At 39.6% G+C, this 27,106-nt stretch overlaps 1 protein-coding gene across 3 annotated transcripts in view; it reads left to right on the forward strand.

Annotated features, from left to right (window-relative positions):
• ptprea (protein tyrosine phosphatase receptor type Ea) overlaps positions 1 to 24,548 on the forward strand; it is a 90,556-nt gene extending 66,008 nt beyond the window's left edge. The window contains exons 3-21 of one of the 3 annotated variants that reach the window (XM_049564071.1): positions 2,921 to 2,998; positions 3,594 to 3,690; positions 4,155 to 4,228; positions 7,535 to 7,671; positions 8,437 to 8,527; positions 11,187 to 11,263; positions 11,994 to 12,030; positions 12,142 to 12,239; positions 12,945 to 13,064; positions 14,794 to 14,957; positions 15,257 to 15,392; positions 15,555 to 15,704; positions 17,088 to 17,181; positions 17,415 to 17,491; positions 17,614 to 17,748; positions 17,993 to 18,118; positions 20,322 to 20,473; positions 20,612 to 20,747; positions 22,707 to 24,548. In XM_049564071.1, coding sequence (XP_049420028.1) covers positions 2,926 to 2,998; positions 3,594 to 3,690; positions 4,155 to 4,228; positions 7,535 to 7,671; positions 8,437 to 8,527; positions 11,187 to 11,263; positions 11,994 to 12,030; positions 12,142 to 12,239; positions 12,945 to 13,064; positions 14,794 to 14,957; positions 15,257 to 15,392; positions 15,555 to 15,704; positions 17,088 to 17,181; positions 17,415 to 17,491; positions 17,614 to 17,748; positions 17,993 to 18,118; positions 20,322 to 20,473; positions 20,612 to 20,747; positions 22,707 to 22,781 — 2,049 coding nt within the window. In that variant the 5' untranslated portion in view covers positions 2,921 to 2,925 and the 3' untranslated portion in view covers positions 22,782 to 24,548. Of the gene's footprint in view, positions 1 to 2,920; positions 2,999 to 3,593; positions 3,691 to 3,839; positions 4,037 to 4,154; positions 4,229 to 7,534; positions 7,672 to 8,436; positions 8,528 to 11,186; positions 11,264 to 11,993; positions 12,031 to 12,141; positions 12,240 to 12,944; positions 13,065 to 14,793; positions 14,958 to 15,256; positions 15,393 to 15,554; positions 15,705 to 17,087; positions 17,182 to 17,414; positions 17,492 to 17,613; positions 17,749 to 17,992; positions 18,119 to 20,321; positions 20,474 to 20,611; positions 20,748 to 22,706 lie in introns of those variants that run through there. The other 2 variants (XM_049564072.1, XM_049564073.1) reach the window with 2 other exon arrangements.
• Positions 24,549 to 27,106: the final 2,558 nt, after the last annotated feature.

Raw genomic sequence — 27,106 nt, forward strand, 5'->3', positions numbered from 1 at the left:
AGGATTTTGTAAATAAGATAACAGGCTGTTAATCACAATGCAGTCCGCTGAGAGTCAATGAGTTACATCTCACTGCTGCAGCTCAGCAAGGAAAAACAGAAAGGGATTTTGTACTAGAAAGACTAAATCTGGAAGATGCCCATTTGATTCAGCTAACTCAGAGTGCCGAAGCCTCATATTTAATCTCTTCCACTGGAATCATATCAAGAAGGGATCGTCTCCCGGCCAGTATAGAGAGGAGAGGATGAATGAGTGCTTCCCATTCTGCAGCCCAGGATGACACTGACCTGCCGTGAGACAGAGCGAACTCTCTGCTGGGTAACTCGGGACACGCATGCCACTGAAATAACTGGTCAGGACAATACCCTTCCCCAAGGCTACTTGCAAATGTCTCCTATCGGAAAATAAGGACGCCTTAGAACTTCCCCCGAGCTGACATCTCCCATGACCTATTTTCATTATGGCTGATGGTCGGTGACGAGCTGCAGAGTGCTAAATGGAGAAAGGACAATACACAGACGAGAGCACACAATGTGATGATAGCTGTTTGCCCAGAGTCTGACCCGAGCTAAATGATGACGAACACTAATAGTCTAATTTGAGACTTGTGGTCTCGGCTGGTTTATGCTGAGCGAGGAGAAACAGAGAAGAAGAGATTAGATACTCCGAAGAACAGGACGCAGTGTTATTTATAGTTATGTGACGGACATTCCCCCACAAAGATGGAGGAAAGGGAGTCCAGCATCTCCTCAGAGATGCTGGAGAGGTCAGGCTGGAGACCGCTGCAATGACAAGATGGGAAAAGCCGGAGAGCAAGGGGTGAGCAGCTCTGTGGTCCCCCAGGAGCAGTTGAGCCTCGCAGGGCTGGAGGCTAAGACGTGACAGGGTGACATCTCCAGAGGTGACGGAGGGGAAAGAAGGAGCCAGGAACTAGGAGATGCTCACAAGAAGCAGCAGCACTTTAACCACAAGACACAGCCTTAGGGCTTGCTACGAGCACTCTGCTGGCCGTCCCTGTTGAGCCATCACACACGCATATAAACAAACAGGCACCGCATACATAAAATTCATCGCAGCTTGTGTAGCGGAAAGTCCCAAACGGCACCATGAGTAAATTTCCACATCACAGCACCTCAAGTCTTATACACAGAGGATTCACACGCTGTACTAACTCAGCTCGATAACCTCCCCCTCATCCAGGCTTGTGACATTTGCAGAGAGAGCCTTAAAGAGGGGGGATAAAGAGGGAGGAGAGCCAGAGAAGGGGGTAGCATGCTCCTCCTCTCCCCTCTCCTCTCATTAGAATTCTCTCATCAGTCTTCCCCATGGAGCGTGGGGGGACATGTCAGGGTTTATTAATCGCTCCAGGAAATATTATTGACCTGGACCTTCTGCTCCCGCTCTCCCTGCTGCAGTCAGTGTCTCTGCTCTGCTGCCTCCACATTCCTCCGGTGTCCTGTCTGGACACATTACAGGACACTGCGGCACAGCGTGGAGGCTTCAACACACAGTGTCTTCATTGACTATGCACTTGGCCTGGGCTTTCTTTTTCACCGCAGCTGCAGAGCACCACACACACACACACACACACACACACACACACCTGCAGCCTTGGGGAGACAAAGCACACTCTGCTCTGCTTCATTATGGGGTGATAGCAGCTCTGGTGCCGGTGCGCATTGCTTAGATTCCAACTTTTGTGAAAATAAAATTAAAAAAAAAAAAAACACCTTGAAAACTGCAAACATCTCAAGGCTTATTGGTTTGCAAAGCTCACCAGCAGATTTCAAAGGAAAAGCGGTGCTTAAATCAATGTGATGTGAAACCCGTTCTGAATGCTCAAACACTAGAATCGATCAGAGAAACTCCTTCATCCTCCCTCCTCTGCATTTTTCTACTGGGAGAAAATGAAGGGATGATCAGAGCCAATCAGCTGAGACTCCTGGACGTCACTGTGTATGGGGCTCTGGACACAGCTCTTGGTGCTGTGGGTGTTGGCGTGCATGTGTGTGCATGTGAAGGAGATGCTATTAAAGAGGAATGGGGGGGAGGTGGCCGAGAGCAGATCATGAGAGTGTATGTGTTAAGCCTCTTGCAGCCTGACTCTAGATTTCGCTCCCCGTGATGTGATACATCCAGTTTCGCTCGGCTTAACCGCTCATTCGTAGTTCAGTATCAGCTGATGTCCAGGCCTTATGTTGGCATGCATGTTGTGTGTGTGTGTGTGTGTGTGTGTGTGTGTGTGTGTGTGTGTGTGTGTGTGTGATGTCTAACATATAGTACACGCTATATCCTGGAAATCACACATTTCAGCATGGAATAGCCACGGAAACTGCTGAAGGGAAATGGCTGTTATCAGCTTCAAGTGGCATTTACTCAAGTTCTCTTTGCTCAATCTGATAACACACTGATTAACACATGATGCCTTATTGGAGTAGTAAGATCATTGCTTTGGATTCAGATATGCAGCAGTGGTATTTGTGGACACACATGCTTTTGATAACATTAAAAAAAGAAATATAAAAATGGATGTTTCCTTGGCCTGGGTGTCATCTTTGCAATTTTTTCTCAATGGGTTGGTGAGAGAGCATGCTGTCATGACCAGCCTTGTTTCTCAAATACTGGTGTATTGCGCCTCCACGTGGACTTACCAGGCATTACACTGCCAGCTTTATGACAGGAGTAATGAATGACCAGGATATGAGTGTGTTGTTCCATTGTGTCCCCGTGAACTTTGCACCGATGAGCACATTCCTGAAAGCAGCCGTCATGAATAAAGAAATATGCCTCAGATCTGTCAATAGCTTTTGTGCTCTCTAAATGGCGATATTATCCAGCGGCCATGTTCGCATGAATCCTCACTTTCGCAGACATGTCTGGCACTAAATTTAATATCCGTCTTCATTTTGTTTTCCTGCAGTCACAATGGTCCCACTTCTGTTTTTGGCGGCAGCCACGACAACATCCAATTCCACGGGCAATGGCAACCATACAAAAGGTAAGAACAATAACAAGGGCGATGCATTGCCCCGTGTGAGGCTGAACAATTTGAGACGGCAACAAAATCCCATTGCTATCCACTGCAGTCATCACTTTTCCCCAAGATATGATTATTATGTGCCGTACTCAGCGCATGCATCTGCTTGATAATAGCCTTTTGTACAGACTTGTTATTACGGGATCACAATGAACTCCAGCAGCCCCGCACCGTAATTTATGGCTTATTGTGCGTCTTTATAAACACAGTTAATAGCTGGCTGTGTGGCTGTGACTCTTGGATGAGTCTCCATTCTTAGAGCTTCTTATTTTCCATCAGACAGACATACCGGCAGGGCGAAATGGGCTGATGCTTATCTCTGTAGATGAAACACTACAGAAACCAGTTATTAAATTAGGCCTGTGACCAGGGGAGAACACGGGAGGTGCTGAGTATTGATTTAGCTTTATCAGTTATGCAATACACACTTGGCTCAAACGCATGAACGCAGCACACATAAACCTATGCACATATTTCTTTGGCCTTGCTCCCTCTTCCTGCTTCTTTGTTGGCGGTGCTCCCTGACCCCTTGGCTCTGCCTCTCCTTCTTCCTCAGAAGACGTTGCATCCCCCAGCCACCACATCCTCCCCACCGTGCTGGTCCTGTCCCTGCTGCTGCTCATCGTTGCGCTGCTAGCCTGGTACTTCCTCAGGTAAAAAAAAAAAAAAAAGAAAGAAAGAAATCTCCCACCCCCCCATTTCTCACCTCATCTCCCTTCTCAGGACCCCCGCTGACTGGCTGTGAGCCAGGCTTGGGGGCCGAGCTCAGGGTGACAAACACTTCCTCCTTTAGTCATTGAGGCGGAGCCCAGTCAGGAAGTGCTGCTAGTCGACTCCCTCTCATGCTTTAGTGAGAAGAGAGCAGGCAGCCAGGCTGTGACAGAGGACCTAGACGGGCAGCAGAGGAGAGAGAAGGACAAATTCTGTACCACATTCGGATTAGAGCGCCATCTTTCCAAGACATCAGCTAATGAGAAAGAATAGCTTCAGTTTCAGATGGTGCGACAGAAAGCCTTTTCTTCATGGTTACCTAAATTTTGAACTTCTATTACCATGACAATTGAATATAACGTTTTGTGCCACTCTGTTCTCATTTTATTGAATATTTTTCTTGCAGGTTAAAAAACCAGAGAAAAGCAGTCGTCACAACGGTCGACAAGAAGATACCAAATGGCATCCTGGAGGAACAAGGTAAGACTGTTGTGAGACACAGCGAGACAGTTTGTAGATTGAGAGAGCGACAGGCTGGCACTCAAAAGAAGCACAGCAGTGAGAACATGAAGTAGAGGTGTAGAAACAGGAGGCGAAGAAAGAGAAAGAGATTCAGACAGATAAAAGGAGGTGTTTAAGAGGCGGCAGCTTTATGTTTGTGTGTGCAGGTCCCACCACTGCACTGTGGTTATAGACTTCCTGTAGTTAATGTGAACAACAGAGCTCTGTTATCATCAGCACCATGTATAGCTTCTCGACACGATCTATAAAATTAGTACCACTACTGGCTGCAAAGATCAGGGCTTTTCACCTCTGAGCTGCATCGTTTATATTAAGAACTGATTTGTGTGAAGTGTGCTGACAGCTATTGGACTTCACAGGAAACAATACGTCTTGAGGAGCTGCGAGAGTTCTTTAGGAAGTGTTTTCTTATCTGGCATTACAATGGAAAGTGCAGAACAGGTTGTATTCCTGCAGACAGGAATGTAACTTAGGATATGTGGCTGGAAAAGCACACCCAGAGGTGGCTGTGAATAACAAGGCATTAGCCGAGCTGCTAATTACTATGATTGTAAACATGACACATTGTCCACTTTTTCCAGGGTGTCTGCAGGTCCTTAAATGTCTGAAATTCTATTTTTTAAATATTGGGCTTTAAAAGTTATCATATAGTCTTAAATTTGGATTTGTGAGGTCTTAAATGCCACAAATGTTTTATCTAATTTCTTAGGTTAATCTAAATTAAAATTCCAACTCATTTAAATGACCATGTTCCTACATAAAGCCTCTGCGTCTGCATGGGACGTCGCTGCACATATGTGTATATTTTTACACACGTACAGACTCAGCACAGTGAAGATGTATATATTTAATTCCTACTATCTTAAGTATGCACATTTTTATCTGTATTTTATTGAAATTATTTACGTATTTCTGTTTCATAGTCTTTTTATATTAATATATGAATAAGAAAAAGATGATTTATCCATAAATCAGCCTTAGATTTGGTTAGAAATAGCTTTAAAATGTCTGAAAAAGCATGAAATTTAAGTGTCTGATACCTGTAGACACCCTGTTTTTCCATAAAAAGTGATATTGTATTTAATTTTAACTTTAAAGGGTTACTAAAGTTGGAAAACATTGCAGTATATATTAAGATGCAATGTTAAATCAGTTCAGGAAGCATATGTTCTGCACTCAAGAAATTAAATATACTCCTTCTTGAGCTTTATTGATGTTTAGATGTTGTTTTTGTATTTTTTAATCGATAAAAGTGAAAGCAGAAGTGTCATATGTCTGTTTTATGAACATTAATGCTATTTGTAATGACAGTATTGTTTTGCCTTTATGACTCTGTACACGTGTGTGCTGATTTGATATGTGTTGTGTTTTAGAGTTTGGATACAGTACTGAGTCGTTATACACCATTGTGCCACCAGGTCAGGTATACAGGGTGGCGGCGCCAGGAGCATCATGTTACTAACACTCTCAGTAATTTTTTATTTAACCTGAGCGCTAACAGAATGCCTAGCCGGGTGCTTTAGGGAGGTTTTCCACTCCAGAATGTACAGGGTGCTGTAAGTGGGGTCCCTGGGGTCCTTTGGTTCTCTAACACCTGTTGATGTTTGGTGATCATTGAATACTCACACTCCTTTTGTGTTTTTCAAATGTTAAGGTGGTGGAAAACACACACCAATGTGTCATGAGATTTGAAATCAGTTTGACAATCATTAAGGTTTTTGCAGAGTAGTTTGATAAGCTTATTGTCAAATTCAGTGGTTCCCAACCAGAAGGTGCTTTGGCAGTCGGTTTAAAATATATATGCAGAGTTTGCTTATAGATTAACAGAAATGATATTGAAAGTAATGGTTAAATAGAGTTAAGAGTAAAGTTAGCTAAAAGTATTTAATAAATGGTTGTAACAACGCTCACAGTAGGATCAAACATAATATAACAATATCCACATTTATATAATTAATAGTGTTACAGGGCTCAACACAAACTTTTAAAAGTGGTTGCCAGGTTTTCAGCCAGGCATCAGCTTGTAGTTGCTGACACTAAAAAAAACGGTAGCTGTTTTTCGTCACCTTGTATTTTGAGTAATAGAGATACTGTATAGTGGGCGGCACAGTGGTGCAGTGGTTAGCATTGTTGCCTCACAGCAAGATGGTTCCTGGTTCAAATCTGGGGTGTGGAGTTTGCATGTTCTCCCTGTGTCCGCATGGTATTCTCCAGGTACTCCAGCTTCCTCCCACAGTCCAAAGACATGCAGGTTAAGTGGTAACTCTAAATTGTCCGTAGGTGTGAATGTGAGTGTGAATGTTTGTCTGTCTCTATGTGTCAGCCCTGTGATAGTCTGGTGACCTGTCCAAGGTGTACCCTGCCTCTTGCCCAATGTCAGCTGGGATAGGCTCCAGCCCCCCGTGACCCATGACAGGATAAGTGGCTACAGAAAATGAGTAATTGAATAAATGCATTTGTATGGCAGCTTAATAATTAAAATGCAACACACTGCAAAAGAATGTTGAAAATCTTTATTAAAATAACCAAACAAAATTCTTTGTAATTTGTGTTTTATCTTAATATTTTACCATAAAATTTCAGTTTTGCTTAGACCCTTTAATTCTTTTCACACAAAACATTTGCTCAGTAAAGATGGTAAATATAATCAAATTGTTCATTAGTATGAATATTAGTAATTAGGCTTCAGATAGTATTCCAATTAGAGAGTTAAGACACCTGGCATACCAACACAACACCACTTTATCCTCACAACTTGGATTAATTTTTATGAAAAACCCTTTTGATCCTTTTAATCTGAGGACCCTTACAGAAGAAAGAAATATGAATAACTTGCAGGGTCATTGAGGAATGGACACATAATTTGAGGTAGGTATATAGGCTACATCCGAAGAACTTCTATGAAATGAACTACTTGTTAGATGAATTTGCACTTTTTTTTTCTGATGTTGATGAGTTAACCACACTGATGGCACTGCCAATGCTCTCCAGTGGCACTCTCGTAATCGTTGGCGTCAAGCTCGTGTTGAACAACAGGTGGTGCCTTGTTCGTCTGACAGGGCTTTGTTGGTACGTCTGGTTGGGAGCCACTGATCTAATTAAACCCAATTCTGTTTTAGAATAAATTCCTCTGAGCTGGTCATTTAATAATAATGTTAATGAAGGACAAATCGGTTATTTTCCTGAACACAACAAATCATTCACCATCATTAAACTGCGTCAGACCAGCAGGGATAATAAACCCACTGCCTGCTCTCCCCACAGAGCAACAGACGGTGGTCCTTCTGCCCAGATCCCCTTCAGCCTCTAAGACCTACTTCCCCATCCCAGTGGACCAACTCGAGGAGGAGTACAGGCTCCGCTCGGCTGACGATGGCAAGCTCTTCAGGGAGGAGTACAATGTAAGCATTCTCTCTTCTCCGCCTGGAGGTTGGAGTAACAGGTGGTCGGAGTCTTTTGCATTCTGCACAAGTGGAAGTAGTGTTTACATCTGGTGTTAAAGTATTGTGGCGTATACACACGCCATGATTTACAGGAGGGCTCAACCTTTACTGTGAGTTTTACAACAGTGTCAATTTGGACTCATTTGTGACGCAATTGCCACATCTTAAGTGTACCTTTTTAAAGCTCTATAAAAGCAAACATACCCATATTACCAATATGTAACGTTGTGTTGTGCCCTCGACTACGGCAGCAAAACCTTTCAACAATATATCTACAACTGGATTTTCCCACAACGGCTATGATGAGCTGTGTGCGCGAGGAGGCCGAAGATTTTGACCTCTGTGCATTTTTTTATTTAGGAAAACTACTGGAGTTAAATGTGTCACATTGTCCATGACACATACTGTACACATACACCCACGCACACATGAAAAATACCCTTTAAGGTATTTTTGGCTATGATAAGGGATCTGAGTCAAAATAAAGTGTGTGACTCATGGCTCATGTAACACATTAGTGTGATTTTATTCAGACAGTTTGTCAGCACAGACAGAGGAAGTTGAAGTTCTCAGCTTTTAATGGTGGTACGTTCACTGTAGGTAGCAGAGGAAGTGCCTACATCGAGACTGAACAAAGCCGAACGTACAGCACAACACAATGCACTGGTCACAGTTTCTACACAATCTGACTCTTAACTGCCAAACTGTTACGTTGTTTTGCAGTCCTTGCCGGGGGGTAATGCCCAGGGGACGTACGAGGAGGCTAACAAGGACGACAACAAGGAGAAGAACAGATACCCCAACATCCTTCCCTGTGAGTTTACTTTCTGTTCTATAGCAGCTAGATTTTCTTTTGACTCACACTCAGAGCTCACAGTTTCCTGTCTGCCTGTGTGTGCACGTCTTTTTTTTTCTCACAGTAGGTCCTCCCCACTAGCTCATTTCATTCACAATGAAACACCTCAGTCCTGAGTTTCCTCACCCTTCTTCCCTCATACAGTAGCAGTTCCCATCACTCATTTGTCTCATTAATAATTCAGTGTGCGATGTATTTTTCTTGCATTTTGATCTGTAACGGAACATATCACCCACAAAATGGTCATTTGTATATCTGTTACTCATCCTGTGTTGAATTTGTGAATGCGTTTTTCTCGCACGCCTCCACAGTGAACCGAGAATCCAAAAACAGAGAGAATTCTTGTTAAATTAGAGTAAAAGGTGGCTGTGTTTAATAGCAGTAAAGCTAAATTAAAACATTTGTTTACAAACTCTCACACCACTTGTGCAGTCTAACCAGGTCTCACGCTCAGCACCTCCCAAACACATGTATTTTTGCTAAAACCCTGATGATTTAAAACACTTTTTGGATTCTTCGTTCACCAAGGAGGCATGCAAGACAAACGGGGTGAGTAACTGATACATAAATAATTATTTTGTGGGTGTAATATTCTTTTAAAGCCTCAGATGAAAAGATTGAACACTCTCACTCCCGCATGGTAAATATGAGGCTTGTGCCAGAGGCTGGTTAGCTTAGCATAGTGTTAAAACTGGAACTGGGCTAACTTGGCTCTGTCAAAGCTAACAAAATCTGCCTACCAGCGTCTCTTAAGCTAATTTATTAGAGGTACAGTGTGTAGGATTTAGTGGCACCTAGTGATGTTGCAGAACAGAAACTTTTCCCGTGAGATGGGTGTGTAGGAGAATGGTGGCAGATGTGAAAACACAAATGGCCTCATGTAGAGCTAGTGTTTGTTTTGTCCATTCTGCGATGAATGTTAAATTCCATTTCTGCCAAAAGACGCCCCTAAATCCATCACACTGAACCTTTAACACTTTTAACTGATTAATTTGTACAAGAACTGACAATTAGCTGTTGTTGTTTTTTTTTTGTTTTTTTTTAAACTTAATTTTTATTTAGTTTTCATCAACAATAATGGACTAGTCCATACCCATTGAGTGCACAGTTGCCCACCTACAGTTTTACATGGTGTGTGTTTGGGATACAGTTCATAGGAAATTGCATATTAAATAGTCAACTGAATCCATTACGAAGAGCAATGTATTCAGACAGAGTTTTTGTGAATTTGATTGTACGATTGCTTTATTGAAAGTACAGTAGTACCATTGCCAATAGTGGGATAGTTAGTGGGCTAAAACTGTACATTAGTAGTTGAGGTAGCGCATTGAAAGGCAGATAGTTAAAGTCATTGCCTTATAGAAGCTCAGTTTTAGTAAGTTTTCCAACTTTTGCCAAGAGGGAACTTTAGATATTGGTCCCTAGATCATGTTCACCCAGTTTCATGCAGATCGGTCTAACTTCCTAGGAAGAGATCGATTTTAAGTGTTTTTCAAAAAATTCAAAATGGCAAAAAATATAACTGGAAGTTATGGGTTCTTGAGGCAAATTTATTCCTCATGAGGAGAGGCATCTGTGTGCAAAGCTTCATGTCTCCACGACATACGGGGCATGAGATATGCCCATTCAAAGTTTGCAATTTCAGTCGGTTGCTATAGCGCCCCCCTTTGGCCAATTGATGTAATATTGCTTCATTCGCATCCTCCCATGACCCTCTACCACTGTGCCAAATTTCACATGGATTGACCAAGTCAGTGAGGAGAAAAACGTGGAACAGACACACAGACAGAGTTTTCGTTATTATATAGTAAGATAGCTGACCAGAGCTCTACTGGATAATAAACCTCGTTGTACTAAGAAAGCCATGACAGGACTCGACAATTAGCTGTTCTATGGGAGGTTATGTGCCAGACTAAATGCTTGCCTGAAGCTAGTGAGAGCTAGTGAAGATTCCTCTTCCTAACTTAATATTTACCTATCATATTTCTTATGAGAGTTGTATCAATCTTCTTGTCTAACTCTCTGCTATTAAGCAAATAAGTATTTCCCCCAACAAGTCAAACTACTGTGCAATCCTGCACTGTAACAGTGTTTAATAGGTCATATACTCTATGTGTTGTTTTTCTGCTGTTACTCTCTAAACCAAGGATGTCAAACACACGGCCTGCGGGCTAGAACCGGCCCGCCAAAGGGTCCAATATGGCCCTCTACATGACTAGACTAAGTTAAACAACGTGTTGCCTACTTTTTGTAAAATTCTGCTTTGAGGCTTTTTTCCACCCTGATGTGAATACTTACTGTAACCATGTTTTAAGAAATCGAACATTGTGCAAAATGTGGTCAATCAGCAGCTTCAGTTCAAAAGAATCTGCATCAGGAAGTTTCTGGATAAATGCACATGTACTGACGGTGAGAAGCCGACTGTCAGAATGTGGCAACACTGAGACATACTGTTGAAACTGCACTTGTTCTTCTGAGCTGATGGTACTTACAGGTTATTGTGCGATGGTTTTATTGTTCCAGCCCATGTGAGATGAAACTGAGCTGCATGTGGCCCATGAACTAAAATGAGTTTGACGCCCCTGCTCTAAACTTTCCAATGTATTCTCACCAACAGACGATCATTCCAGAGTGGTGTTGTCTCAGCTGGATGGAAATCCCTCTTCAGACTATGTGAATGCTTCTTACATTGATGTGAGTTGTGCTTTCTCATCATTCTGTTGAACATGGTACATTCATTTGTAAAATGGCAGCACTAAGCGTAGCAGAACAACAGTTATTGCCTCATGTTTTTAATGAATTCATTTAATCATACATCAATGTAATACTTATTGACTGGTAATCTTATTGTACAATCAGCAGTTGATTTCCCGTTTGTTTCTGAGTATACAACTTCTCTATTTTGGCTTAAACCTTGAGAAAATCTTCCTTACTTGTTCTTGGAAACAGCAGTTGAGGACGCAATCTCGCCACAAGGTCTATTAGCAGATGTTCTGGAGTTTTATATTTATCTATTATTTATTATTTACATGGGCTGGCATCCCAGTATATTGCTGAACCTGTCTGCCACTACTCCAACTCCCGACCTCTTAGATCCTCCAATTTCTTTTAACTGTCCCACAATCGAGGCTGGTGGGTAAGGGAGATCGTGCTTTTGCTGTAGCTGCTCCGGAGCTTTGGAATAGCCTTCCATTCTCAATTAAATCCTCCCCCTCCATTGACACTTTAAAAGCCGATCTTAAAACGTACATGTTTTCAATGGCCTTTGGTTGTTTGTAGCGTTTTTTTTTTAGTATTTAATATTATATTTTTTAGTATTTAATATTATATTTAATATTATATGTGTCTGCAGTTGTTTATAAATGTGTCATATAAGTAAACTTGATTTGATTAAAGTCCTTAACTTGATATTCATTTCCAACAGGGTTACACAGAAAAGAACAAATTCATAGCAGCACAAGGTAAGACACAGTGGCGCGCGTGGGAATGACATGCATAATTATGTTGATCTATATTGTTAATTTCATGTCTTAATAAATCACATTACTTCAACTATTTGTTTTTCCTCACAGGCCCAAAAGAAGACACCGTAGCAGATTTCTGGAGGATGATCTGGGAGCAGAAAGTAGCAACCATTGTCATGCTGACAAATCTGAAAGAAAGAAAAGAAGTGAGTGATTTGGCCTTGTTTATTATGTCTCGGCTCCCCTGCTGCAGTGTCCGTGAAGACGATAATAATGACTTCTTCCTACGAGCTCCAGGGTTTCTTCTCTGCTCCCTGTGAAGGGGGCAAGCGAGAAGTCGTCTCTCTCTGTAAGGATTAATGAAGCATCACAAAAAGATTTGAGAAGAAATGTGCTCCAAATAGATTTCATTAGTTATGGTCAAAGGTGAAACCTTGGAGTCTGTTTTAAACTATTCATTTCACACCTGTAATCTCCCCTCTGACATCTGTTTTTCTGCTGTAATAGCTCTGTCTTTGTTGTGAACCATGTGAACCAGAACTCCCTCGATGAACAAGGAGAGAGGGAGGGAGGAAGGCTAAAAGGATCAATAAGAAGAGAATTGGCGAAGATTTAAATCAGCATGTGGACGCTTTGAAATCAATGGCTACATAATGTGTAATAAAGTCCTCCACGGCGGCATCATAATCACCCAGCACAGACTTGTATTGAGTGGTTTCTCGCCTCTCACTTAAACTAATCTGGACTGACTGGCTGTGAAATTGACGCATTTTGCAAAGCTCACCTTTGTGAAGTCATGCATTTGAGCCATTTTGTTTCTTGAAAGGAAAGTCTTTTAATACGTTCCAGAAGAACAGTTCCATTATACTGTAGGTATTTAATATCGACTCATGGCTGTCAACTCTCCACAGGACAAGTGCTACCAGTACTGGCCGGATCAGGGCTGCTGGACCTACGGGAATGTGAGGGTGGCAGTAGAAGACTTCACTGTCCTCGTCGACTACACCATACGCAAGTTCTGTATTCAATATGTAAGTTTCAAGCAGTGCTTGGGAAATGTATGGTAAAGGGACAGTTCACCCTAAAATCAAAACTACACATTGTCTTTTCACCTGTAGTGGTTTATAAAATCTAGATTGTTTAAGTGTTGGAGATATCAGCCGTAGAGATGTCTGCCTTCTCTCGAATATAATGGAACTAGATGGCACTCAGCTGCCCGACAAACCTGCTGCTTCTTCCCACTTTAACCTGAATAACAAACCGGGGCTCGGTGCTCCAGTTGGATCTAGCTGGGAAGCTAGCGGAGGCTAACTGGCTGTGCTTCCCTCTGGTCATGCTGCGGCTAACGCTCCGCTAGCCTCACAGCTAGCCACGGTTTGTTATTCAGGTTAAAGTGGGAAGAAACAGCGGGTCTGTCGGGCAGCTGACACCGGTTAGCTCCGGTTTCACTACAGGCAGATTCACTCGCTACAGGGGCGAGGAAATAAAACCTGAACAGCCATCAGAGTGATCTCTCTCACCAACTAGCTCCGCTGCCGATTCAACATGCTCAATCGGCCAAAAAGCCGCCGACGGGGTAGAACACACCACAAAAACTAGGGCGACAGATGCTCACCGACGGCCCGACTTTGACTGACGGCCAAACATTGGCTTGGTGTGTCAGGGCCTTAAGGCCCCGTTTCCACCAAACACTTTTGGTATGGTACCTTTGAGCACCACAAGCCGAGTGCCATTTTGTTCCATCATATTTGAGAGAAAGCAGACATCTCTACAGCCGATATCTCCAACAGTTTTAGAGTTGTTAACTTTTATAAAATTTTGTCATATTTGCTGAAACTGTCACTACATCCACACAGAAGTACATGAGACAGAAACAATCAGGTTCCTCCTCCCACTCCTTGTTCCTCTAATGGCATTTGCTAGAATCCATCAAGGCTTATGGAAAACTACCAATCACAGCTGAGGAGTCTCTACTGCAGCTGTCAATCACTGCTTGTGAACTGCCGTCAAACCAGGCAGTGCTGATCAAATATGAATGTGTGTTCTGTCACTACATGCCTGTTTCTCGCCTCACGTGATTTCAGAAACATATTTTAGTGTACTGTTTAGCTGTAAAAGGAGACAGTGAGCCAAAAACTAAGCACCGCCAACCAGCCAGACCAACTGTTTTCAAAATGCCAGCCAGCTCATAAAGGGTCTCAATTTACAGCTCAACAGTTCACTAAAATATGTTTCTGAAAGCATGTGAGGCGAGAAACAGGCAATGTAATAACAAATATTGATTCATAGGTGATCAGAGCTGCGTAGATCGACAGCTGCGAGAAATAGGCACGTGGTGACAGAACACAGATTCATATTTGATCAGCACTGCCTGGTTTGACGGCAGTTCACAAGCAGTGATTGACAGCTGCATTAGAGACAAAACATTACAAGCACTACGACGAGGCAGAGGAAGATAATATCTGCCTCATGTTCTACTCTTCTACAGCTTTAACAGGAACAGGTGTGGCATCTGTGAAACATCACTGTATACTGTTTGTGTAGTTCAGTTCCTTTTTCATAGGGAGTCAACTAGACAACTTCTAGTAGCTTTGAATATCTGAATAACTTTTGAACTGTTGTTTTCGTTTCAAAAACAACATGAACAGTTACCAAAGATTTCCTTGGGGTCAAATTGGGTCTGTTGTGTCTTCGGACTTGCTATGCAGGTGCTGTTAACACCATTAACTGTGTCTGTGCTTCATTTGTGTCTCTGTGTAGCAAGCCAGTGATGCTGCTAAGACTCCCAGGCTCGTCACCCAGCTTCACTTCACCAGCTGGCCCGACTTTGGAGTTCCTTTCTCCCCCATCGGCATGCTCAAATTCCTCAAAAAGGTCAAGGTGGTCAATCCCCCCTTCTCTGGGCCGATTGTGGTCCACTGCAGGTACCACAACGCTGAGCTAATGGCTCATTGTTTATTATGTTGTTGTTTAATTGGATCTACGTGCTTCTGACTGAACATCACTTTTAAATGGTTTTAATTATACAATTTGTCTCTATGGAGATAAATAGCTGGAAAACAAACTGTTAGCTATGTCTGGAAACACTGTGAGTGGCTACAGCAATACATGTGTTTACAAGCACAGACGTCTCTTTGTTTCACTGCTGTTGTCTATTAAACATTCCAGCGTCAGCTGAGGATTGTGGTTCACTCCATCTGTGGTTTGTTTTGTGTCCCTGCAGCGCTGGTGTTGGGAGGACAGGAACCTTCATCGTAATAGATGCCATGATCGACATGATGCACGCAGAGCAGAAAGTTGATGTGTTTGGGTTCGTCGCTAAGATACGAGAGCAGCGCTCACAGCTCATTCAGACAGATGTGAGTCGGAGACGAGTTTCCTCTTGCTTATCGTGCCACATGACATTACACAAATACCTGACAGATAATGTGTGAATTATACTTCCTTAATCATCTGTAAATGTTCAAATGTGCCTGTGCATATTGTGTGTATTAACCTGTTTGTGTGTGTTCTCACCTCAGATGCAGTACTCATTCATCTACCAGGCCCTGCTTGAATACTACCTCTACGGAGACACGGAGTTGGACGTGTCGTCTCTGGAAGGACATCTGCACAAACTGCACAACACCTTTGCAAACGGTGACCGGGTTGGCCTAGAGGAAGAGTTCAAGGTTAGAATTGCTATATCACAATCCATAATAACTCACATTTAAATTAGTGCCAGGCAATGTAATGATATTATATCGATATCGTGACAAGAGACTAAATATTGTCTTAGATTTTTGATATGATAATATCATGAGCGATGTCTGTTCCTGGTTTTGAAGGCTGCATTACAGTAAAATGATGTAATTTTCTGAACTTAGTAGACTGTTCTAGCTGTTCTATTAATTGTCTTTACTCACTTAGTCATTTTATCCACATTACTGATGATTATTTATCAAAACTTTCATTGTGTACGTATGTTGTGAAAGCACCAGAGGTAACCCTTCAATATTTTATGCAATCAGCATTTTGGCATCTGTTCAAAATTAGTGTTTTATTATTATTTAATCTTATTTAATTTTTATTTAAATGTTAATTTAAATCAGATATCAAGTCTATTACTGCCAAACTAAGAAACAGCTAGAATACCAGGAGCAGCTGATTTAAAATCACCTCTTTTTAATCTACAAATGACAGTAGAAAAATCATTACAACTGTTGAGTTCAGATCATCAGACTTAATGTAACACTTTTTAAATCTTATTTTATGAATTAATTTTATCAATTACATTTGTACAAAAAAAACAACCATGTGCATAAAAACGTCTCAAGCAAAGGAAGAGACCAGCACCTTGTTGAATCTATGCCATTCTCGGAACCCATTGGCTGTATTCGGCGTCTGACTTCCGGCAGACAGCGATACAGCCTCTGGGGGCAGACCCCCGATTTTTTGGCATTCCGGTTTGATTTGGGCGGAGGAGGCGAATTTCCGTTTCTGACTTCTGTTTATATATAAGTAAATATGCTGAACCACTGCGATGGATTCAGAGTTTGCAGTGACACCAGTCATGTTCCACCTCGTTAGTTCACCGCACGGACCGTTTAACCTGGCAACAACTGCAGCCGGCTCAAACGTGATTGGTCAATATCACGCGGACTACAATCAGCCTACAACCGGAAATCAGGGCTCTTCCGCTCTTCTTCTGGAGGCAAGATCTCCGGGGTTTGCCTACAGACTCTACATTCACTGAATGTAGAGTCTGTATATAGAGACTAAATCTATGCCACAAAGAAATTAGGCAGCTCTGAAGGCAAAGGAGGTCTAACTCGGTACCAGCACGGTGTACCTAATAAAGTGGCCAGTGACTGAAAACCTGTATTGTCTATATTTATCACTGAAAAACCAATTATTGCTAATAAATTTGTTGCGTAAAAATGAGCCTTATGAAAGCACAAGAACTGAGAAATGTGCCAGAGCCTACAGATTTACTCACTAATACTAAAATCTTGATAAGTGTGTAGCGATCGTTTGCAGGTTTCTAATGGTTTGTTTGCTTGATTTCTGCCCAGAAACTGACCAACATGCGAATAATGAAGGAGAACATGAGAACGGGGAACCTCCCTGCCAACATGAAGAAGAACAGAGTTCTGCAAATTATTCCATGTAAGAGAAAAAGGAAACCCATACAACAAAAATAGACGGCCTGTTCCATGTATCAGCTCGCGGCAGATTTAACCTCCAGATTATATTGTTTGTTACTATGTTTAGAGTCTGAACATGTTTTTTCCAATCTGCTCTGCTGAGCCACTCGGGGTCACTTTGTGTACCTGATGCTCTGTGAACATGTTTATAAGCTGCTCTGTTTCAAATGGTTTCCTGTTGTATTCCCATTTCAGATGACTTCAACAGAGTAATTCTCTCCATGAGAAGAGGTCAGGAGTTCACCGATTACATCAATGCATCTTTTATAGATGTAAGCGCACATTTTATTACCTCATGCCTTCATTCTTGCATTTATATCTGCAGTAGTTCAGGGGTGTTGCTACTGAAATAGATAACAGGGATCTGAGTAATGTGTGTTTTGCTGTGACGCAGGGCTACAGACAGAAGGACTACTTCATTGCCACCCAGGGCCCTCTGACACACACAGTGGAGGATTTCTGGAGAATGGTGTGGGAGTGGAAATGTCACTCCATTGTCATGCTCACTGAGCTCCAGGAGAGGGAGCAGGTAAGCTGCTGATGACTGTGAGCAGGCTGAGAGTAATGACAGCATTAACCACTACAGCAGAGCAGCACAAACCATCATGCTCAGATTTTCTGCCTCTTTCACAAAACTACTTTCATGTCAAGTCATGTTCGTGCAGTATTTTATACTCTGAGCCAAAACTACTTTAGGAATAGTTACATTCCATGTATTCCTGCAGTTTAATTTACTGCCGGCATTAAACAAACACGTCTCTCTGCTTCTGCAGGATAAATGTTGCCAGTACTGGCCAGCAGAGGACTCCGTCACCTACGGAGACTACACAGTGGAGCTGAAGGGAGACACTTTGTGTGACACCTTCAGTCTACGAGACTTGGTACTCACCTTTGTCCCGGTAAGCAAATTACCTCGCACTATCACACAGCTGTTAGAATGAAGCAGTTAACGACACATTATATTTGCTTGTCAGGGTTAGATAAGATCGCAGCAGTAGGGTTGTCCCGGTTTTTTACATTAAGCCAAACACCAGAGGTTCCACAGGTGGTGTACTTGACCCAGCAGCTGCTCCCGAGTAGAACATAATGACAGCATGTAAAGGTGGGTGTCCACAGGGGCATTTTTTTAAGTGAAAGGTTGCGCTGCTTCCCAGCCTTGGATGCTTAATAGGCATGCCGTAAGGCCTGTGGGCTGTCTGCTGGCAGACTTCAAACATGTTGGCTCATTTGGAAACTTTCTGTGTTAAACGTTACGATGTTATCTGACAGGGCTGCCCACGACTAAGAATTTTCCTAGCCGACCGATAGTCATCATTTAGGGCCATTAGTCAACTAGTCGCCCACATGTTTGCAATATTAATTCAACTATCAAATGATAGATTGTGGGCGGGGCAACACAATGGTTTGAGTTGAAGGTGTGAGAAAGAATAGTATCAGTAACATTGTTAACACTGTGCTACATTACAGAGAAATACAAAACCGTACTAATGAACCTTCATTAATATAGGCCTATATTTTATCTACAAGTGCACGTCACACACTGAGCGAGCCGCCTGTTAATGACGCTGTGGGCTAATGGGCATGTAGCTGCTTCCATGTTTCAGATGATACGTCATGTTTGTAGTCGACCAATGAAGATGAGTTTACATATCACCTTGGGTTCGTCCTTCACCTTCTCAAAATGATCCCACACTTTGGATTTCCTGCCCGACATGTTATTAACTAGCCTGTGGAATAACCGCAGGTACCAGCCCTGGAAATTAAAGGCCATACACATACTGCGTCTTTAAATGCCTGGAAAACAAGAGGTCTGGCGCTGGGCGGTACTGCGACTAAGCGATCAATGAAATCTTGCTGACTAACGACTTTTCTGGTCGACTAACGTTTGGTCAACTATTAGCTGGCAGCTCTAGTTTCCGAAAACATTTAAGGCGAGAAGTAAGCCATGCAGTTGCTGAATCAGTCGACACCTGTTGATGCACAGCTGCTCACATAGACAATGAATTGGAAGGGTGGAAATGATGAATCCTGCAGACACATACCATTACAGCAAGTGAGCATCAGACTATCAGAAATGGCAATATAACCAGTAGCAAGTAGGCTGCTATCGGCGATGGTCATTTACCAGAAACTTTCAGCTCCCTGTTGATCTCCCTCCTGCCAGCTGCCACCTCATTCTGTTTTTTTTTTAATGAAATAAAAAGGTATCGTATAGATAACTCTGCAATTGAACTTCACGAATCAGCTGTTGTTCGTCAATTGCGGCGCTTTCAAAGCAAGCAACATGAATGAATAGAAACAAGACGTCCAACAAAAATTTTACTCAAAATGGTGCACCACATGGCTGTGTGTGAGGAACCCTATTTTATGGCTTCAAATCCAAAATGTTAACATACTAGTGCAGTTTTCTTGAGAGACCATGCCATGTCTTAACTCATCACCCCAAAAAACACATGAACTTTCTAGTAAAACAATGTGTACATCTTCCGCTACTGAAATTTGATCTCCTTCATGTTGCCGACAGCGGCCTTGTTTCGTCAGACACTAGTGGCTCCTTTAGTCCATTTATAAACATATAAAAGTTAACTTTAGGCACAGGTTTCTGATGTAGAATAGCTTGTGCACCAGACCAGACTAGCACAACCAGAAATTGGCCCAACACTATGCAGCAGATGCAAATGTTGTAATCAGTGAGTTAGAATAAGAGGAGTTAGAGAGGGGACGTGGAAGGGTGGAGGAGGAGGAGTTAGAGGGAGAGAGAAAGAACAAGCTTCACAGGATGTAACTTGATTGTCTTATGACAAGTGAGTACATAAAACTCTTTTGGCTGCCAGAGGAAATGTGGTGGGCAGGATGTGTTTAGGATTATCAAGTGGGAGCCTCCCACCTCATATATTTCATTAAATTCGACCCACATCACCTCTGAGAGGCTCAATAGTACATTCCTGCCTCCCGGAGCAGCACCCATCAGTCCACCGCTAATCTGCTGCACACTTAACCTACCCTGACATTGCGCCTGCCATTATGCTTTCATAGGCTGCTAATAAATCATATTTGAAAGGTATTATGATCTCTTGTCTGCCTGTCCATTTCCTCTCAAAGGAGAAGCAGACGAGGGTGATCAGGCACTTCCACTTCCACGGCTGGCCGGAGATCGGCATCCCGGCCGAGGGGAAAGGCATGATCGACATCATCGCCTCAGTGCAGAGACAGCAGCAGCAGTCTGGGAACCATCCCATTGTCGTACACTGCAGGTAGCTTCAAAACACACATTTGAGCATGGTCTAGATTGGCATTTGTATTTGTTTAAAACAGTATTGTGATTCTGTGCTTGCAGGCCACTGGTCGCTCTTGATTTAATTTCTAAGAGTTTTTGTGTTTGTGTGCTGCAGTGCTGGTGCAGGGCGAACAGGTACGTTCATTGCACTGAGCAATATCTTGGAGCGAGTCAAGGCCGAGGGCCTGCTGGACGTGTTCCAAACTGTGAAGAGTTTACGCATGCAGAGGCCTCATATGGTCCAAACTGTGGTAAGTATCAACACAAGTGGATCATAAATAACCGTAAGAACTACAAAAATGTATCAGGGTATGTGCAGGAATCCTTCAGTTAAATTTAATACAGTTAAAGACTTTTTAAAACACCCTTCCCATACATTTTAAAAACTCATCGCCACTTCAAGTTCTAACCGTTAACATCAGTGACAACTTCAGTTTACCATATACTGATTGTATGATAGCACAATTAAACAGTCATAATTGTAAGTCCATGGACCACTGTATCAATGCAACATAACGTAGATAGATGGGGTGGAAACAAAGCACAAGTGAATGAACTGAGTGACTAAGCACATGCAAGGTTGGTAGTCTATCAATTTAAAAAAAAATCATAATAAAATAATGGTATAGTAAGCCAATTTATCAATGCATATTAATTATACTTGAAACAATTTCAGTACTCATTTCCAGCAGTATCAGTTCACTGGTACCAGCTGCATTTTCTCGTTCTGAATGTTAATGTTTACTACAGTCATTCTGCTGTTCTCTGCTGCTAACCAAGAAAAGAATTGTCATCTGATGTTACAGCCTAATTATATTTCTTTTTTTTGTTTTGTTTTGTTTTGTTTTTTTAATTAAATTTTATGTCCCTCAGTGTTAAATTTCCCTGTGGCACCAAATATAGTTTCAAATATTGGCATTTTTCAAGGTGTTGAAGTTAGAAATTCCAGTATCATGACAACATTATACCATAAAAGTTCTTGGTATAGTCTGATTAAAATATAATAAAAAATGTCATAGTATTGTATGCCCTCAAAAATAAACAAAAAGTCATAGCATGCCATAAAAAGCATAGTATAATATAGTAGTATAATATGCCATTAAAAACATCATAGAATAGTATGCCATATAACATAAAAAAATATAGTACAGCATGCTAAAAAAAAATGTCATAGTATAGTACAGCATGCTATAAAACATAATTCTAATAAACAGCCATGGTATAGTACGCCATTAAAAGTTGAAAAAATTTATGGTTAAGCATACCATGAAAATTAATGAAAGTAACAGTTAAGTATGCCATAGAGAAAGGAAGGTGGTAGTATAGTATGGCATTACAATTAAAAAGTAATAGTGTAGTTTGCTGTAAAAGTCTGTCTTCATTGTAAATTATGCCTTAAAAAAATATTAAAAGTCATAGTATAGTCTGCCATAATAAACGTTATGGTTAGGTATACAATAAAAAACAATGGAAGTAATTTTACAGTATGCCATAAAAAAGGAAAGGTCATAGTATAGTATGCCGTATGCCAAATTTGAATTGTAATTGTAAAGGATACTATAAAAAAAGTACAATGTCGTTTAAAAAAAAAAAGTCATAGTATAGCATGCTAGAAAAAATGTCATTGCAGGGTATGCTATATAAAACATCACAGCTAAGTGTGACATGAAAAAAAAAAAGTCACAGAATCCCATAAAAAATGTCATGGTATAGTACGCCATGTGTGAATAAGTATTAAAAACAATAAAATTAATAGTAAAGTATGCCATAAAGAAAGGGAGGTTGTTATGGTCAAGTATACAATAAGAAACTATTTCAAGCAATTTCAAAGTAATTTTACAGTTTGCCATACAGAAAGAAAGGCCATTGTATAGTATGCCATTTAAAATTTAAAAAGTATAGTAATAATAGTATAGGATGCCATAGAAAACATCATGGTAAAGTATGCCATGAAAAAATGAAGGTCATGGTATGTCATAAAAATGTCAGTAAGAAATGCCATTAAAAATGTTTTTAAGTCAGTTTTATGTTTTAAGTTATGCCATAAAATAATTTGCAAAATTGATTTATGTATGACGTATATTAACTAATGTTGTTGCTGTTTTATTATGCATCTTATTCAATATTTCGTGTTTCTTGCTTTATCTTGACTGAAACAGATTTTACAGACTACACCCTAATCCATTTTTCTGTCTCTCGTTCTTCCACAGGAACAGTATGACTTCTGCTACAGGGTGGTACAAGACTTTGTCGACATTTTCTCAGACTATGCCAATTTTAAATGACGAGATTTGCCTTAAACATGGTTTTTAATGTTGTTTTCTAAAGCTGGTTTGTCAGTTTTATGGGTTTCTTTAACCTGGTCAAATGATCTATTTTGCTATGCACTTGTCCTATCATTAACGCCATCCTCGCTGTAATATACTGTATGTCAGTGGATGAAAATTGTAAATGAAAAAAGTTAGATTAATAATGTATATTTCACATCATGTATGATAATTATTTTGTCATGAAGTGTTGTTTCAGACTTTGTCTCTTACTTCAGTTTTGTTGTATAATACTGTACTTTAAGTGTTTATCTAAGTGTTATTTTGGATTGACCACGTAATATTTTTAAGAGTTGTAGTTATTGTAAATGTATTTATGTATTGACGATGACATTCCATTCTTGAGTTTGGAGAACACGACGGGAATGTTAAGATTTTTTTATTTTTTTTTTAAATGTAAACATACAGTACATAATTTCATTTATTGATGACTTCTATCTGAGATTAGAGGCGATATTGAGACTACATGCCCATCACGAATGTGATGCTCTTTCCATTGGAAATATTGTCAGAAAGAGAATGCATCACGTCAGCCATAATGCCAAGAAGGTAAAGTTATCTAACAGAGGCAGGTGACGATACAGGGGCTTATTTCTGATGTGGATTCAGGCAGAAGTTTCTCAGTTAAACGTATCACAAAGTCATGAAATACCATTAAACTGGTTTTGTACCTCAAAAAAAAAAAGTGGTATGCAACTACGATTAACATGGATGTAACAGTCTGCCTTTTGTCTGTAGACAGCAAAAAGTATTTTGCTAAAATGACTGCACATTAAAAGCACATATAACCAAGCCTTTTGCCAAGAACCTGCAATATTCAAGAGTATGTTTATTGCTTTATTTGTATTATAGATTTTTCACAAATCAGTGCCATATGTACTTTTTTAAGACACGGAAAAATAGAACAACCCTGAGGTGAAGGCTGAGCATTAAGAGGTGATCGTAAGAAAAGGTAGGTGTAGTCGCTAAATGCAGTAGAGTCAGTACGATTTCATGACAACCTGTGTCAGATGCATAGTTAACTCATAGAAAGAAATACTTAAAAGTTAAACATTACATGAATTCTGTAATGGCAGCAACCACAGTACACAGGTGGTGATTCAGTGCCTGCTTAATGCCAGAGCAACAAAAAAAGTCATTATCAATGTTCAGTTAGTTCATAACTTTTAGAATCATGGGTTCGTTTTTTTCTCACGTAGGTCAAAATGAGGAAGCAGAATGTTTTATAGAAAAGAGTCTAATAGTATTTTAACTCATAGGAAAGCATCTGAATGTGAAACAGCTTTTCTGTGCATTTTGTCTATGACAGTAACCCCACCATCTATCTGGTACTCCAACATTAAACCAAATATTTGGAATAATTTGACCAAGCTCTGCTTTAATCCTCAATGAAATGTGTGATTTTGTTAATGCTGTATGTAAATACTACACGACAAAATGCTAACATTGTGAAAGTGGCTGAGCAGCAAGGATCTGTCAAGTGATTTTTGTGCCGTCTGTCTGTGGGAGATGTTGAGGTGCTGTACAAGAAGAGACTTAACAAAACAACCTGAGTCGATTTTCCCATGGCTTCTTTTCTGTCTACGCATTCCTTTCAAGAATATGGAGGAAGCTCTGTTTTGACTACAGCTCTTTGCCTTTGCTCTCTGTGGATGGTCTATCCATGTTTGGATTCTTAATGTCTTTCAAATGCAAGTTGCAATATTAAATTCATCTGAAAATGCCTTGAGGAGTCAGTTAAAGTTTTCTTGAGAAAAAAAACAAGTTCTATCTAGTATAGTATCCATTTAAATGTCATGAAAAAGTAACACTGGTATGTCATGGAAAAGTCAATGTTTTTCTGTTTAGAATGATATACAAAATATTTTAAAAAGTAATAATACAGTATGCTTTAAAATGTCATAACAGTAACATAACAGTTTACTTATACTATATATACTTACTTACTTAATTTACTTTTTATTTTTAAAAAGTCATAGTATAGTATGTCGTCTAAAATTATGAAAAAAGTCATAGTATAGTATGTTTTTCAAAATCATGAAAAAAAGTCATAGTATAGTATGTCGTCCAAAATCATGAAAAAAAAGTCATAGTATAGTATGTTGTTCAAAATCATGAAAAAAAGTCATAGTATAGTATGTCGTCCAAAATCATGAAAAAAAAGTCATAGTATAGTATGTTGTTCAAAATTATGAAAAAAGTCATAGTATAGTATGTCGTCCAAAATCATGAAAAAAAAGTCATAGTATAGTATGTTGTTCAAAATCATGAAAAAAAGTCATAGTATGTCGTCCAAAATCATGAAAAAAGTCATAGTATAGTATGTCGTCCAAAATCATGAAATAAAGTCATAGTATAGTATGTTTTTCAAAATCATGAAAAAAAGTCATAGTATAGTATGTTGTTCAAAATCATGAAAAAAGTCATAGTATAGTATGTTGTTCAAAATCATGAAAAAAGTCATAGTATAGTATGTTGTTCAAAATCATGAAAAAAGTCATAGTATAGTATGTTGTTCAAAATCATGAAAAAAAGTCATAGTATAGTATGTTGTCCAAAATCATGAAAAAAGTCATAGTATAGTATGTTGTCCAAAATTATAAAAAAAAGTCATAGTATAGTATGTTGTCCAAAATCATGAAAAAAGTCATAGTATAGTATGTTGTCCAAAATCATGAGAAAAAGTCATAGTATAGTTTGTTGTCCAAAATTATGAAAAAAAGTCATAGTATAGTATGTCGTCCAAAATCATAAAAAAAGTCATAGTATAGTATGTCGTCTGAAATCACGAAATAAAGTCATAGTATAGCATGTCGTCCAAAATCATGAAAAAAAAGTCATAGTATAGTATGTCGTCTGAAATCACGAAATAAAGTCATAGTATAGCATGTCGTCCAAAATCATGAAAAAAGTCATAGTATAGTATGCATCCAAAATCATGAAAAAAAGTCATAGTATAGTATGTTTTTCAAAATCATGAAAAAAAGTCATAGTATAGTATGTCGTCCAAAATCATGAAAAAAAGTCATAGTATAGTATGTTGTTCAAAATCATGAAAAAAGTCATAGTATAGTATGTCGTCCAAAATCATGAAAAAAGTCATAGTATAGTATGTCGTCCAAAATCATGAAATAAAGTCATAGTATAGTATGTTTTTCAAAATCATGAAAAAAAGTCATAGTATAGTATGTTGTTCAAAATCATGAAAAAAAAGTCATAGTATAGTATGTTGTTCAAAATCATGAGAAAAAGTCATAGTATAGTATGTTGTCCAAAATCATGAAAAAAGTCATAGTATAGTATGTTGTCCAAAATTATAAAAAAAAAAGTCATACTATAGTATGTTGTCCAAAATCATGAAAAAAGTCATAGTATAGTATGTTGTCCAAAATCATGAGAAAAAGTCATAGTATAGTTTGTCGTCCAAAATTATGAAAAAAAGTCATAGTATAGTATGTCATCCAAAATCATGAAAAAAGTCATAGTATAGTATGTCGTCTGAAATCACGAAATAAAGTCATAGTGTAGCATGTCGTCCAAAATCATGAAAAAAAGTCATAGTATAGTATGTCGTCTGAAATCACGAAATAAAGTCATAGTATAGCATGTCGTCCAAACTTATGAAAAAAAGTCATAGTATAGCATGTCGTCCAAAATTATGAAAAAAAGTCATAGTATAGTATGTTTTTCAAAATCATGAAAAAAAGTCATAGTATAGTATGTTGTCCAAAATTATAAAAAAAAGTCATAGTATAGTATGTCGTCCAAAATCATGAAAAAAAGTCATAGTATAGCATGTTGTCCAAAATTATAAAAAAAAGTCATACTATAGTATGTCGTCCAAAATCATGAAATAAAGTCATAGTATAGTATGTTTTTCAAAATCATGAAAAAAAGTCATAGTATAGTATGTTGTCCAAAATCATGAAAAAAAGTCATAGTATAGTATGTTGTCCAAAATTATGAAAAAAAAGTCATAGTATAGTATGTCGTCCAAAATCATGAAAAAAAGCCATAGTATAGTATGTTGTCCAAAATTATAAAAAAAAGTCATAGTATAGTATGTCGTCCAAAATCATGAAATAAAGTCATAGTATAGTATGTTTTTCAAAATCATGAAAAAAAGTCATAGTATAGTATGTTGTCCAAAATTATAAAAAAAAGTCATAGTATAGTATGTTGTCCAAAATCATGAAATAAAGTCATAGTATAGTATGTTTTTCAAAATCATGAAAAAAAGTCATAGTATAGTATGTTGTCCAAAATTATAAAAAAAGTCATAG

The sequence above is a fragment of the Epinephelus fuscoguttatus genome, linkage group LG20 (assembly GCF_011397635.1).
Source record: "Epinephelus fuscoguttatus linkage group LG20, E.fuscoguttatus.final_Chr_v1".
Taxonomy (NCBI): domain Eukaryota; kingdom Metazoa; phylum Chordata; class Actinopteri; order Perciformes; family Serranidae; genus Epinephelus; species Epinephelus fuscoguttatus.